The 17,121-nt window shown below is 28.0% G+C and overlaps 1 protein-coding gene across 1 annotated transcript; it reads left to right on the top strand.

The window, feature by feature from the left end:
* Positions 1 to 7,309: 7,309 nt before the first annotated feature.
* Positions 7,310 to 14,225, top strand: LOC143249910 (tachystatin-C). The gene is made up of 3 exons (XM_076500518.1): positions 7,310 to 7,583; positions 10,910 to 11,069; positions 13,920 to 14,225. Exons 2-3 carry the CDS (start codon positions 10,932 to 10,934, stop codon positions 13,989 to 13,991), a joined length of 210 nt encoding a protein of 69 aa, XP_076356633.1. The 5' UTR covers positions 7,310 to 7,583; positions 10,910 to 10,931; the 3' UTR covers positions 13,992 to 14,225.
* Positions 14,226 to 17,121: the final 2,896 nt, after the last annotated feature.

The raw sequence follows: 17,121 nt of genomic DNA, 5'->3' as shown, positions 1-17,121 counted from the left end.
GTATAATTATGTCAAATAAAGAATTAACACAAAGTTAGATAATGAATCTATTGTTTTAATTAGCTAGTTCATTGTATAATTATGTCAAATAAAGAATTAACACAAAGTTAGATAATGAGTCTGTTGTTTTAATTAGCTAGTTCATTGTATAATTACATCAAATAAAGAATTAACACAAAGTTAGATAATGAGTCTGTTGTTTTAATTAGCTAGTTCATTGTATAATTATGTCAAATAAAGAATTAACACAAAGTTAGATAATGAATCTGTTGTTTTAATTAGATACTTCATTGTATAATTATGTCAAATAACGAATTAACACAAAGTTAGATAATGAGTCTGTTGTTTTAATTAGCTAGTTCATTGTATAATTATGTCAAATAAAGAATTAACACAAAGTTAGATAATGAATCTGTTGTTTTAATTAGCTAGTTCATTGTATAATTACATCAAATAAAGAATTAACACAAAGTTAGATAATGAGTCTGTTGTTTTAATTAGCTAGTTCATTGTATAATTACATCAAATAAAGAATTAACACAAAGTTAGATAATGAGTCTATTGTTTTAATTAGCTAGTTCATTGTATAATTATGACAAATAAAGAATTAACACAAAGTTAGATCATGAGTCTGTTGTTTTAATTAGCTAGTTCATTGTATAATTATGTCAAATAAATAATTAACACAAAGTTAGATAATGAATCTATTGTTTTAATTAGCTAGTTCATTGTATAATTATGACAAATAAAGAATTAACACAAAGTTAGATAATGAATCTGTTGTTTTAATTAGCTAGTTCATTGTATAATTATGTCAAATAAATAATTACCACAAAGTTAGATAATGAATCTATTGTTTTAATTAGCTAGTTCATTGTATAATTATGACAAATAAAGAATTAACACAAAGTTAGATAATGAATCTGTTGTTTTAATTAGCTAGTTCATTGTATAATTATGTCAAATAAATAATTACCACAAAGTTAGATAATGAGTCTGTTGTTTTAATTAGCTAGTTCATTATATAATTATGTCAAATAAAGAATTAACACAAAGTTAGATAATGAGTCTGTTGTTTTAATTAGCTAGTTCATTGTATAATTATGTCAAATAAATAATTAACACAAAGTTAGATAATGAATCTGTTGTTTTAATTAGCTAGTTCATTGTATAATTATGACAAATAAAGAATTAATACAAAGTTAGATAATGAGTCTGTTGTTTTAATTAGCTAGTTCATTGTATAATTATGTCAAATAAAGAATTAACACAAAGTTAGATAATGAGTCTGTTGTTTTAATTAGCTAGTTCATTGTATAATTATGTCAAATAAAGAATTAACACAAAGTTAGATAATGAGTCTGTTGTTTTAATTAGCTAGTTCATTGTATAATTATGTCAAATAAAGAATTAACACAAAGTTAGATAATGAATCTGTTGTTTTAATTAGCTAGTTCATTGTATAATTACATCAAATAAAGAATTAACACAAAGTTAGATAATGAGTCTGTTGTTTTAATTAGCTAGTTCATTGTATAATTACATCAAATAAAGAATTAACACAAAGTTAGATAATGAGTCTATTGTTTTAATTAGCTAGTTCATTGTATAATTATGACAAATAAAGAATTAACACAAAGTTAGATAATGAGTCTATTGTTTTAATTAGCTAGTTCATTGTATAATTATGACAAATAAAGAATTAACACAAAGTTAGATCATGAGTCTGTTGTTTTAATTAGCTAGTTCATTGTATAATTATGTCAAATAAATAATTAACACAAAGTTAGATAATGAATCTATTGTTTTAATTAGCTAGTTCATTGTATAATTATGACAAATAAAGAATTAACACAAAGTTAGATAATGAATCTGTTGTTTTAATTAGCTAGTTCATTGTATAATTATGTCAAATAAATAATTACCACAAAGTTAGATAATGAATCTGTTGTTTTAATTAGCTAGTTCATTGTATAATTATGTCAAATAAATAATTAACACAAAGTTAGACAATGAATCTATTGTTTTAATTAGCTAGTTCATTGTATAATTATGACAAATAAAGAATTAACACAAAGTTAGATAATGAATCTGTTGTTTTAATTAGCTAGTTCATTGAATAATTATGTCAAATAAATAATTACCACAAAGTTAGATAATGAATCTGTTGTTTTAATTAGCTAGTTCATTGTATAATTATGACAAATAAAGAATTAATACAAAGTTAGATAATGAGTCTGTTGTTTTAATTAGCTAGTTCATTATATAATTATGTCAAATAAAGAATTAACACAAAGTTAGATAATGAGTCTGTTGTTTTAATTAGCTAGTTCATTGTATAATTATGTCAAATAAATAATTACCACAAAGTTAGATAATGAATCTGTTGTTTTAATTAGCTAGTTCATTGTATAATTATGACAAATAAAGAATTAACACAAAGTTAGATAATGAGTCTGTTGTTTTAATTAGCTAGTTCATTGTATAATTATGTCAAATAAAGAATTAACACAAAGTTAGATAATGAATCTGTTGTTTTAATTAGCTAGTTCATTATATAATTATGTCAAATAAAGAATTAACACAAAGTTAGATAATGAGTCTGTTGTTTTAATTAGCTAGTTCATTGTATAATTATGTCAAATAAAGAATTAACACAAAGTTAGATAATGAATCTGTTGTTTTAATTAGCTAGTTCATTGTATAATTATGTCAAATAAAGAATTAACACAAAGTTAGATAATGAGTCTGTTGTTTTAATTAGCTAGTTCATTGTATAATTATGTCAAATAAAGAATTAACACAAAGTTAGATAATGAATCTGTTGTTTTAATTAGCTAGTTCATTGTATAATTATGTCAAATAAAGAATTAACACAAAGTTAGATAATGAGTCTGTTGTTTTAATTAGCTAGTTCATTGTATAATTATGACAAATAAAGAATTAATACAAAGTTAGATAATGAGTCTGTTGTTTTAATTAGATAGTTCATTTAATAATTATGTCAAATAAAGAATTAACACAAAGTTAGATAATGAGTCTGTTGTTTTAATTAGCTAGTTCATTGTAGAATTATGTCAAACAAAGAATTAATACAAAGTTAGATAATGAGTCTGTTGTTTTAATTAGCTAGTTCATTGTATAATTATGTCAAATAAAGAATTAACACAAAGTTAGATAATGAGTCTGTTGTTTTAATTAGCTAGTTCATTGTATAATTATGTCAAATAAAGAATTAACACAAAGTTAGATAATGAGTCTGTTGTTTTAATTAGCTAGTTCATTGTATAATTATGTCAAATAAAGAATTAACACAAAGTTAGATAATGAGTCTGTTGTTTTAATTAGCTAGTTCATTGTATAATTATGTCAAATAAAGAATTAACACAAAGTTAGATAATGAATCTGTTGTATTAATTAGCTAGTTCATTGTATAATTATGTCAAATAAAGAATTAACACAAAGTTAGATAATGAGTCTGTTGTTTTAATTAGCTAGTTCATTGTATAATTATGTCAAATAAAGAATTAACACAAAGTTAGATAATGAATCTGTTGTTTTAATTAGCTAGTTCATTGTATAATTATGTCAAATAAAGAATTAACACAAAGTTAGATAATGAATCTGTTGTTTTAATTAGCTAGTTCATTGTATAATTATGTCAAATAAAGAATTAACACAAAGTTAGATAATGAATCTGTTGTTTTAATTAGCTAGTTCATTGTATAATTATGTCAAATAAAGAATTAACACAAAGTTAGATAATGAATCTGTTGTTTTAATTAGCTAGTTCATTGTATAATTATGTCAAATAAAGAATTAACACAAAGTTAGATAATGAATCTGTTGTTTTAATTAGCTAGTTCATTGTATAATTATGTCAAATAAAGAATTAACACAAAGTTAGATAATGAGTCTGTTGTTTTAATTAGCTAGTTCATTGTATAATTATGTCAAAAAAAATTAACACAAAGTTAGATAGTGAATCTGTTGTTTTAATTAGCTAGTTCATTGTATAATTATGTCAAATAAAGAATTAACACAAAGTTAGATAATGAATCTGTTGTTTTAATTAGCTAGTTCATTGTATAATTATGTCAAATAAAGAATTAACACAAAGTTAGATAATGAATCTGTTGTTTTAATTAGCTAGTTCATTGTATAATTATGTCAAATAAAGAATTAACACAAAGTTAGATAATGAATCTGTTGTTTTAATTAGCTAGTTCATTGTATAATTATGTCAAATAAAGAATTAACACAAAGTTAGATAATGAGTCTGTTGTTTTAATTAGCTAGTTCATTGTATAATTATGTCAAATAAAGAATTAACACAAAGTTAGATAATGAGTCTGTTGTTTTAATTAGCTAGTTCATTGTATAATTATGTCAAATAAAGAATTAACACAAAGTTAGATAATGAGTCTGTTGTTTTAATTAGCTAGTTCATTGTATAATTATGTCAAATAAAGAATTAACACAAAGTTAGATAATGAGTCTGTTGTTTTAATTAGCTAGTTCATTGTATAATTATGTCAAATAAATAATTAACACAAAGTTAGATAATGAATCTGTTGTTTTAATTAGCTAGTTCATTATATAATTATGACAAATAAAGAATTAACACAAAGTTAGATAATGAATCTGTTGTTTTAATTAGCTAGTTCATTATATAATTATGTCAAATAAAGAATTCACACAAAGTTAGATAATGAATATGTTGTTTTAATTAGCTAGTTCATTGTATAATTATGTCAAATAAAGAATTAACACAAAGTTAGATAATGAATCTGTTGTTTTAATTAGCTAGTTCATTGTATAATTATGTCAAATAAAGAATTCACACAAAGTTAGATAATGAATCTGTTGTTTTAATTAGCTAGTTCATTGTATAATTATGACAAATAAAGAATTAACACAAAGTTAGATAATGAGTCTGTTGTTTTAATTAGCTAGTTCATTGTATAATTATGTCAAATAAAGAATTAACACAAAGTTAGATAATGAGTCTGTTGTTTTAATTAGCTAGTTCATTGTATAATTATGTCAAATAAAGAATTAACACAAAGTTAGATAATGAATCTGTTGTTTTAATTAGCTAGTTCATTGTATAATTATGTCAAATAAAGAATTAACACAAAGTTAGATAATGAATCTGTTGTTTTAATTAGCTAGTTCATTGTATAATTATGTCAAATAAAGAATTAACACAAAGTTAGATAATGAATCTATTGTTTTAATTAGCTAGTTCATTGTATAATTATGTCAAATAAAGAATTAACACAAAGTTAGATAATGAATCTGTTGTTTTAATTAGCTAGTTCATTATATAATTACATCAATTAAAGAATTAACACAAAGTTAGATAATGAATCTGTTGTTTTAATTAGCTAGTTCATTGTATAATTATGTCAAATAAAGAATTAACACAAAGTTAGATAATGAGTCTGTTGTTTTAATTAGCTAGTTCATTGTATAATTATGTCAAATAAAGAATTAACACAAAGTTAGATAATGAGTCTGTTGTTTTAATTAGCTAGTTCATTGTATAATTATGTCAAATAAAGAATTAACACAAAGTTAGATAATGAGTCTGTTGTTTTAATTAGCTAGTTCATTGTATAATTATGTCAAATAAAGAATTAACACAAAGTTAGATAATGAATCTGTTGTTTTAATTAGATACTTCATTGTATAATTATGTCAAATAAAGAATTAACACAAAGTTAGATAATGAATCTGTTGTTTTAATTAGCTAGTTCATTGTATAATTATGTCAAATAAAGAATTAACACAAAGTTAGATAATGAATCTATTGTTTTAATTAGCTAGTTCATTGTATAATTATGTCAAATAAAGAATTAACACAAAGTTAGATAATGAATCTGTTGTTTTAATTAGCTAGTTCATTATATAATTACATCAATTAAAGAATTAACACAAAGTTAGATAATGAATCTGTTGTTTTAATTAGCTAGTTCATTGTATAATTATGTCAAATAAAGAATTAACACAAAGTTAGATAATGAGTCTGTTGTTTTAATTAGCTAGTTCATTGTATAAATTATGACAAATAAAGAATTAACACAAAGTTAGATAATGAATCTGTTGTTTTAATTAGCTAGTTCATTATATAATTATGTCAAATAAATAATTAACACAAAGTTAGATAATGAATCTGTTGTTTTAATTAGCTAGTTCATTGTATAATTATGACAAATAAAGAATTAACACAAAGCAGAATTTAAAAGAGAAAACACAGAGAAACTTTAAAACCATTTCAGAAGAAAAGGAAAATATTATAAATATATCATTTATAAAATAAGTCATTATTATTATAAAATTTACAAAATAAGAGTAGTAATTAAGTTGATAAAATATATTATTATTATATAGTGTATAAAATATGGTTAGTAATGAAGTTGATAGAATATATCTTTATTAATATATAATTTATAAAATAAGATTAGTAGTTAAGTTGATAGAATATATTATTATTACTATTATAATATAATTTATAAAATAAAGTTTATAATTAAGTTGATAGTATATATAACTCTTATTATTATTATACAGTTTTTAAATTAAGGTTAGTAATTAAACTAGGAGTATTTCTTAATCAATCGGAAAATACATTAATCCAGGTATATCAGTAAAACCTAAGTTTATTTTCGGCTTAAAAAACGTAGAAATCTCAAATCTTTAAACCTTAACTTTCTTCAGAAAGATACAAAGGTATATAGATTTCATTTGTCACATGGTAAAATTCAACATACGAATGTTTGCATAAACATCTAACCTGACAACAGAAACATCAACAGAAAAAAAGCTTACCAAGTGAAGATGTCACGGGTAAACACGTTCAATTTACAGTTTTAGTTCTATACCAATGATTATTCTATAAATAAATCTGACACAAATTATTAAGACTACGAAAATTAAGACAATAATAAAACGGATAATTATTTTAAAACAAATTCACATAGGGTTGACCCACATGATCATTTACCGATCTATTTCTTTTAGCTATTTTCTTATAGAAATATTAATACGAATAACAAAATAATAACAATTTTCTTACTCAAGAATTTATTAACATTGTTAATAGATCTTATATGGTTACTCGCACCTAGTACCAAATCTGGACATATAGTTGCTATAATATGTGTTGTTTTTTTTTGACTGGTCGTTGTAAAACAATGTGAATCATTAATACATAATTAACGTTGTTTTCCTTAGAAAAAGAAACCATGTTTCCGGTTAACAGTCACAGCCAATCACTCTTTCACTAGTTACGAAATGTTTTATTTCTTATTCTATAAGAAACTCACGTGCAACACTAGGAACAAATCCGAGAAGAGTTAGTCATAACTCTGATCCCCGGATGTATAAAACAGCGGTTAAAGAAGTTGAAATCCTTATAAGTTTTCATTAGGTCCATTAGCCACATCCAGAGCAAGACTTAATCTCACAGTATTCTTGTCTCGTACTGAAAGAAAATAAACATATTATTAGTATAAACACTTGAGTATAAACAGAGGAGAAATTCAGACAAATCTACCATCTTTATTTCACTTGTTCAGGTGAGTTTGCTGGTTTTTGTAATTTATGAAATACTTTTCTGGTTAACTACAATATCCAGTTTTATAAAGTGCTTCACGTTACGCATTAACAACGTTGGTTGTTTCTCCTTAAAAAAATAGATCTTTTGTTCGCTCTCACAAACTTAAAATATCTTGACTGACGAAGCGCGATTTGCATTTAAAAAAAATTATGTAAGTTTGTGACCAAATCTACAATTGAGTTTTTTTATACCTCAAAACAGAAGTAAAATAACTTTAAATTATCGACGCGACTTTTAAAAAACATTCTTCTAAATTACTCAGGCACCATATTGCTTCTTTATGTCTGTTGATTACTGAGTTATTAATAATACGAGTCACACAAAATTTGTAAACAAAATAATGCCACCAACTTCGTAATAAATCTAGCTAAGTACATGTTTTTGGTTTTAATAAATCTAGCCAAGTACATACTTTGAGTTTAAATAAATCTATATAAATGCATATTTTGGGTTCAAATAAATCTAGACAAGTGCATATTTTGGGTTCAAATAAATCCAGACAAGTGCATATTTTTGGGTTCAAATAAATCTAGACAAGTGCATGTTTTGGGTTCAAATAAATCTAGACAAGTGCATATTTTTTGGTTCAAATAAATATCGTTAATTACATACTTTGAGTTTAAATAAATCTAGATAAGCGCACATTTTGAGTTCAATTAAATCTAGATGAGTTCATATTTTGGGTTCAAATAAACCTAGACAAGTGCATATTTTGGGTTTAAATAAATCTAGATAAGTGTATATTTTGGGTTCACTCCGATCACTGTGATCTATGGATTGTAACGATGAACAGTGATGGATGACGTGGTAGGTTTAGTGTTATTAGTTTAAGTTATTTTCCCACCTTTATTTAATATGTCAACCCATCAGGCAGAAAAATGTTGAATTTTATAATCACTTCTTTTCTGGTCATTAAATCCACACCCATTTTAACAAGCTTCATATGACCATACAGTAGCATATGTTTCCAGATAATTTCAATAAGTTTCATATGACCCTGCATATCATATGATTTACACGTTTTAACAAGTTTCACATGACCATACAGTAGCTTATGTTTTTACACGTTTTAACAAGCTTTACACACGTAGATAGTTCCACACATTTACACACGCTTAGCAAGCTTCACGTGAGTTGAAAGTTCCACGTGTTTACACACGTTTAGCAATATTCACGTGAGCACATAGTTTCACACACTTTAATAACGTTCATGCAAGCATTTTCACACATACTGCACAACTATCATGACAACTATTACTTTGTTTTGAATTTCGCTCAAAGCTTTACGAGAGAGAACTGCACCAGCCGTCCCTAATTTAACAGTGTAAGACAAAAAGGCAACTAGTTATCACCACCCATCGCCAAATCTTGGGCTACACTTTTCCAATGAATAGTTGGATTTACCGTCGCATTATAACGCCCCTACGACTGAAAGGGCGAGCATGTTTGATGTGACGGGGATTCGAACTTGCGACCCTCTATTACGAGTCACGTGCCTTAACCACCCGGCCATGCTGATCCTAACAGCTTATAAGTGAGCCTACATTTCAACACGTCTATACACATTGTAAGTTATACATAGCATTGCTCAGCTCAGTTATTGCTATAGTATTACAGTTGAGTTTAATTCTAAAGAATTATTTACCTTGATAAGGTATCAGTAACTCACGTGAGTAAAATAAGCTATAATTCACGATGTTTCTATACACATACATAATGCACGATGTTACATTAAACGAATGCGGGTAGCGCACAAATCTGTTTAATTAAAAAGTTGTTAGACGTATCTATATACTTTAGAAATAAATTGCAGAATATATCGATAAAAATATTGTTCAAAAACTTTCTGCAACAATAAACATTGTTCGTACGCAAAGAGGTATAATAAATGGATAAAAACATTCTGTCATTTTTTATGGTGTATCTTCTAAGGAAAATGTTCATTAGAATGTTTAACGTGACTTGCGAAAATAAGGACCGAAATACACTATTTGGATAATCAAATTACATACTCTGTTTAGAAATACAATACAGTAATACAGTTATCAACTGATCTGTTCTCTTTGGATAATCAAATTACATACTCTGTTTAGAAATACAATAATACAGTTATCAACTGATCTGTTTTGGATTTTCTACAGACCTCACCGAGAAGTTCTGACAGAACAGAGTTGCGAATTTAAACTTAGTTTTAAAAAGAGATTTTCTATAATTCATCTATGCAGATTTCAAAAATAATATTTACTTTTTTCTATCACGTAAGAATATTTGTAAACCGAGAAGAAAAACAAACTCTTTGTTAGATCAAATTCCCCCGCTAGTACGGCGGTATGTCTACGAATTCACAACGCTAAAATCAGGGGTTCGACTCCCCTCGGTGGGCTCAGTAGATAGCCCGATGTAGCTTTGCATGGCCAAGCGTGTTAAGGCGTGCGATTCGTAATTCGAGGGTCGCGGGTTCGCGCCCGCGTCGCGCTAAACATGCTCGCCTTCTCAGCTGTGGGGGCGTTATAAAGTGACGGTCAATCCCACTATTCGTTGGTAAAAGAGTAGCCCAAGAGTTGGCGGTTGGTGGTGATAACAAGCTGCCTTCTCTCTAGTCTTACACTGCTAAATTAGGGACGGCTAGCACAGATAGCCCTCGAGTAGCTTTGTGCGAAATTCCGAAACAAAAAAGCTTTGCTATAAGAAAACACACACACACACACACACACACACACACAGATCAAATTTATAATAAATTTGTCACAAATATAACAGAATATGTTTTGGTTACTTACATATCAATGAATAAATATTATTGAAGAGAAAATAATGTCAGAGTGCACGCACAAGCAAGTAGTATCCGCAAATGACAAGACATACGGTCTGTTAACTGTGTATATACTAGCGGTGTGCCTCTCGCGGGTTCTAGAACGATCGATAAGACTTACGTCGTGATTGTTCTAAAGACATCTATAGCCAGTGGTTGTCATAACGAAATGTGATCCGATACCAGTGAACATGATCCCCTTGTGTAAAGCTACATGTGACGTTTTGTGAAAAACCTATACGTGATAGAGAAAAATGGATACCGTTTTTGGCTTTATCTTACAGAAATTTTCGTAGAACATGTAAGCATTTGAAAGTAATAAAACCATCACAGCCATGTGCATTCTTTCTTAACGGTGTGAACAAGGTTAAATGGACAGAAGCTGTGTTCCAACATATTATATTTCTTGTAATATTCACCACAGTGTGCGATAACTCACCATTACAACTACTGGCATTTTCGTTCCTAAATAGATTATAAAAACTCACCACGAACATGAAATGGGGTTTCCAGTTGATGGCTATTGGAGTTCTGGCGGTATTATTTTTTGCAACCTGCCAAATTAAACCAGTATCAGCGGATTATGATTGGTCACTCCGTGGTCCACCTAAATGTGCTACGTATGGACAGAAAGTAAGTTTAACGGATTACTTACTGAAGATATATATATCTTCATAGAGACATTGTTATTTAAATCAACAACATTGTATCTTAGAATAATAAAAACAATATTAGTGAATATTTTTATGTTATAACAATAATACTATAACCGTTACAAAAGAGTTATTTTTTTTTTATATTAAAACATCCTTATAACCCAAGAATATGCAACATTGTATTATTATGAAACAAAATCAACAACATATTGTAGTTCCACTGCTGTAATATTTATAAAGGCACGTTTTTTTCGTAAGAACCGTATATTTTTCTAATTATTTATCTTTACATTAAATGTAATAATATTTAGCACCCGAATATCAAAAATGTGCTAGAAATAACAGTTTTAACCGATGTTTTTTAGAGAATACGTACTTCATCGAATACACTATTAATTACGGTTTTAAAATATCGATATTGTTTAGTGTTATATATTAGAAAGTATAAGTCAGTAAAAAGTGTAGCACAATCTGTGATATAATATAAAGGAAAATGTTCTATAATAAACGTTGTAGCCATCATTATGAAGTTAGAAGGTTTGTAACTAAGTTTTGATATCGTTTAACTCGTACGTGAATACCAGAGTTAAAAAATCTACAAGTTAATAAAGAAATTATCATTGAGGTAATTGTGTTGATCGTTCATTAGTTCTTGTTCTAAATGTGTTTATTGTAAGTCTTGACACTTTCACTAGTTTATATTGTTAATGTGTTTATTGTAAGTCTTGACACTTTCACTAGTTTTTATTGTTAATGTGTTTATTGTAAGTCTTGACACTTTCACTAGTTTTTGTTGTTAATGTGTTTATTGTAAGTCTTGACACTTTCACTAGCTTTTATTGTTAATGTGTTTATTGTCAGTCTTGAAACTTTCACTAGTTTTTATTGTTAATGTGTTTATTGTAAGTCTTGACACTTTCTCTAGTTTTTATTGTTAATGTGTTTATTGTAAGTCTTGACACTTTCTCTAGTTTTTATTGTTAATGTGTTTATTGTAAGTCTTGACACTTTCTCTAGTTTTTATTGTTAATGTGTTTATTGTAAGTCTTGACACTTTCACTAATTTTTATTGTTAATGTGTTTATTGTAAGTCTCGACACTTTCACTAGTTTTTATTGTTAATGTGTTTATTGTAAGTCTTGACACTTTCACTAATTTTTATTGTTAATGTGTTTATTGTAAGTCTCGACACTTTCACTAGTTTTTATTGTTAATGTGTTTATTGTAAGTCTTGACACTTTCACTAGTTTTTATTGTTGATATGTTTATTAAAAGTCTTGAAACTTTCACTAGATTTTATTGTTAATGTGTTTATTGTAAGTCTTGACACTTTCATTAGTTTTTATTGTTAATGTGTTTATTGTAAGTCTTGACACTTTCACTAGTTTTTATTGTTAATGTGTTTATTGTAAGTCTTGACACTTTCACTAGTTTTTATTGTTGATATGTTTATTGTATGTCTTTAACCTTTCACTAGTTTTTATTGTTAATGTGTTTATTGTAAGTCTTGACACTTTCACTAGTTTTTATTGTTGATATGTTTATTGTATGTCTTTAACCTTTCACTAGTTTTTATTGTTAATGTGTTTATTGTAAGTCTTGAAACTTTCACTAGTTTTTATTGTTGATATGTTTATTAAAAGTCTTGAAACTTTCACTAGTTTTTATTGTTAATGTGTTTATTGTAAGTCTTGACACTTTCATCAGTTTTTATTGTTAATGTGTTTATTGTAAGTCTCGACACTTTCACTAGTTTTTATTGTTAATGTGTTTATTGTAAGTCTTGACACTTTCACTAGTTTTTATTGTTGAGATGTTTATTGAAAGTCTTGAAACTTTCACTAGATTTTATTGTTAATGTGTTTATTGTAAGTCTTGACACTTTCACTAGTTTTTATTGTTAATGTGTTTATTGTAAGTCTTGACACTTTCACTAGTTTTTATTGTTGATATGTTTATTGTATGTCTTTAACCTTTCACTAGTTTTTATTGTTAATGTGTTTATTGTAAGTCTTGACACTTTCACTAGTTTTTATTGTTGATATGTTTATTGTATGTCTTTAACCTTTCACTAGTTTTTATTGTTAATGTGTTTATTGTAAGTCTTGACACTTTCACTAGTTTTTATTGTTGATATGTTTATTAAAAGTCTTGAAACTTTCACTAGTTTTTATTGTTAATGTGTTTATTGTAAGTCTTGACACTTTCATCAGTTTTTATTGTTAATGTGTTTATTGTAAGTCTTGACACTTTTACTAGTTTTATTGTTAATGTGTTTATTGTATGTCTTGACACTTTCACTAGTTTCTATTGTTAATGTGTTTATTGTAAGTCTTGACACTTTCACTAGTTTTTATTGTTGATGTGTTTATTGTATGTCTTGACACTTTCACTAGTTTTTATTGTTAATGTGTTTATTGTATGTCTTTAACCTTTCACTAGTTTTTATTGTTAATGTGTTTATTGTAAGTTTATTGAATGAATAGATTTTTGTAGAAGATACAATTATGCAATTTAAAATTCAACACATTATACTAATAATTAATATATATATATATATGTATGTATGTTTGATACGACTCCCAAGTCAATATGTCTACACCAATACTATTTTTCTGTTCTACGTTTTCTATTTGTTTGTGGTGGTTGTTCATGGTGCTGGTTATGGTGGAACCTAAACTACCTTTCAACGGACTCTGATCCTTATAATTGTATTACAAGATTTAGTTAGTTAATTATTTGATATACTTTGATCAGTGGGTAGACGTTTGTAAGTTCTATTGTATGGACACAATTTTCACTCTATTTTATGCTGATTATCTTATAGTGCAGAACTTGGTCACCTCCTAACTGTTGCTGGAATTTGAGATGCAAGGCTTTTCGCTGCAGGCCTCGTTAATTTGATGCATTTCAAGATAACAATACGATCAACGTCATTTTCAACATCGTATGATTGATTTCTCATCTCCACTCAAAACCAACAACAACTCATCTTATTACAGAACGTTAATGTATTTTGTTGTTTTACGACTGATTATTTCTTCACTATTTTTTATTATATTATCTATTCTTATTTCTTTTATATTTTGTAATTATTAAACGTTTTGGACGAATAAAGTTATTCCAAAATGTACACTGTGTTTATTATTTTAAACATACAACTTTGGACATTGTGTAGGAAATGATCAACCAAGAATCGAACCTCAAATTTTAGGTTTATCGCTATCCCACAGAGGGATTTCAAAGAAATGATAGAATTCTTATTTCTTGTGCATCTTAAAATTCGTATTTTTCTGCTTTCTTTTAATGTTACCTTTAACTTAACGTTTGAAAAAAATATTTGTATTATTTGAGGTACCGGTGAAGAGACTACAACAAGGCCCGGCCTGGCCAGATGGTTAGGGCACTCGATTCGTAATCTGAGGGTCCAGAGTTCGAATCCCTGTCACACTAAACATGCTCGCCCTTTCAGCCGTGGGGTCGTTATAATATGACAGTCAATCCCACTATTCGTTTGTAAAAGAGTAGCCCAAGAGTTGGCGGTGGGTAATGATGACTAGCTGCCTTCTCTCTAGCTTTACACTACTAAATTAGAGACGATTAGCGCAGATAGGCCTTGTATAGCTTCGCGCGAAATTCGAAACAAACGAAGACTACAACAAATAAAAAAAATGTTTTGTTTATTTTAATGAATTACTACAAGTAAATCATATATTGTATTAAGTATAAATTATGCATTACGACGATTAAACACAGCTTCGTTAGTGAAAGCTTATTTACTAAAAACGATTCCAAACACTTATTATTCAGATAATTGTTGGTTAGATATTTTGTATTAGATGTGATTTTAATTAAAATAATAAAGTAATCTTTCGTTTTCAAACAACGCAACGAATACAACACGAATAGACAATATATATTTCAAAAGATTCCTGGTTATATTTTAAATAAAAATAATGCTACCACGGTACGGGTGGTGCTTTAAATTTGGCTTTTTCTCTATTTTAACCAAAGATCCCTTATGCAGTAAGAGCTAGGTAACCAAGTCAAAGAATCTGAGGTTCGTTTATTATTGCCTTCAATTTAGAAAATGAGACATCCGAGATGGACCAATAGGTCCAATGCTGACCCCAAACATTATGCTATATTACATTTTGACCTTAGAGAGTCGTAATTGCTAGTTTTATTGCTCACAGCTGAAGGTGAAGAGTGGGTTGGTACCTTGGACCTTTAAATAAGCAGAGTGGTGTGTTAATTACTAAGTTACATCCGGGCTTTTTACTGCATCTGTTCGTATTATTCTCGACTTTTCTTCTTTTTAGAGACATTGTTACCAAAACAATACACGATATCAAAGACATAACGACGTGTGTGCATTTTATAGAGATGTGTAAAATACTATCAACCAATTCATGTTTAATTGAAATGCTACAGATTGTTTATCATGGTTGTCAAGCTGTTCAGATTTTGTAGGTATCATTTTCTTGTCCTTATTACTCCTGAACGCTATTACATTCTATCATGTACTAAGTTTCCTTTGAACTTTCGAGGGCCGCGGGTTCTATTCCCCATCACATCAAATACGTTTTCCCTTTCAACCGTGGGGGCGTTATAATGTGACGGTCAATCCCACTATTCCTTGATAAAAGAGTAGCCCAAGAGTTGGCTGTGGATTGGTGATGACTAGCTGCCTTCCTGTAGTCTTACACTGCTAAATTAGAGACAGCTAGCGCAGATAGCTCTCGTGTAGGTTTGCGCAAAATTAAAAACAAACAAACAATATCTTACCAGTTTACCAGTACATACACCAACGTAATGTTCATTCATACACTTACAGCTTTACTTTTACATTCGTACACTTACAGGTTTTACGTTTCAAACACTACTTACCTACCTATTATTTTTTATTTACCTTTACACTAAGAGATTAAACAACATAAACTTTTTATTATTATTATTGTAACGCCCCCACGGCTTAAAGGACGAGCATGTTTGATGCGACCGGAATTCGAACCCGCGACCCTCGGATTACGAGTCGAACGCCTTAACACGCGCGGCCATGCCGGGCCCTATTACTAATGAGATATCCAAATTTAATTTATTCATTATTAATAAGATATTTATCAAGCTTGAAATATCTTCGTTGAAATGTATAACTACTCGTAAATATTGAACAGTTAGGTTGGTTTGTTTGTTTGTTTGTTTTTGAATTTCGCGCAAAACTACACGAGAGTTTTCTTCGCTAACCGTCCCTAATTTAGCGAAGACTACAGGGAAGGCAGCTAGTCATCACCACCCACCGCCAACTCTTGGGCTACTCTTTTATCCAACAAATAATGGGATTGACCGTAACATTATAATGTTCCCAAGGCTGAAAGGGCGAGCATACTTGGAGTGACGGGGAATTGAACCTACGACTTTCATATTATAATTGTAAATTAGAATTACATAATATTTCAATAATGTTCACTATTAAAATAAACAAGAATATCTAATTAATAAAATCTATATTATATTAGGATATCTTATTAATAACATTTGAAAATACAGAATTAATAAAAATATATATCATGAGTAGTTCTATTCTAATCCTATTGAAACTTATTTGTCGTTATTTATCTAATAATACCCCATTTGTCCATTTGAATATTCATTGTAAACTTGTAGAAGTCTCCCGATGTCTTATCCATAAATGTGAGGATTTATCCCTCTTAAAATCAAGTTTCGATACCCACAATGCGTACAATATCTAGCACATAGTATAGCTTTGGGCATAACAAACTAAACAAGAACTTTGTACACATAATAATAACAAATTCGTCTACTACCGAACAGTTTTTGTTTGACTTCTGACGTTCTGTCGATTGTCTTAGCTGCTGTATCAGATATAGTTTAGTAATACACTGCTGCCATCTGAAGATAGAAGTTATAAAGAAAAACTCTGAACCCAAATTTTAAAATGACTATATTTTAAATAACACAAACAAGGTTACAAAGCTGATTTTGTACTTTATAGTACGTCATTTTGT

Source organism: Tachypleus tridentatus, chromosome 4 (genome assembly GCF_004210375.1).
Source record: "Tachypleus tridentatus isolate NWPU-2018 chromosome 4, ASM421037v1, whole genome shotgun sequence".
NCBI lineage: Eukaryota > Metazoa > Arthropoda > Merostomata > Xiphosura > Limulidae > Tachypleus > Tachypleus tridentatus.
Note: the sequence above shows the minus strand (reverse complement) of the source record. Positions and strands in the feature narration are given on the sequence as shown.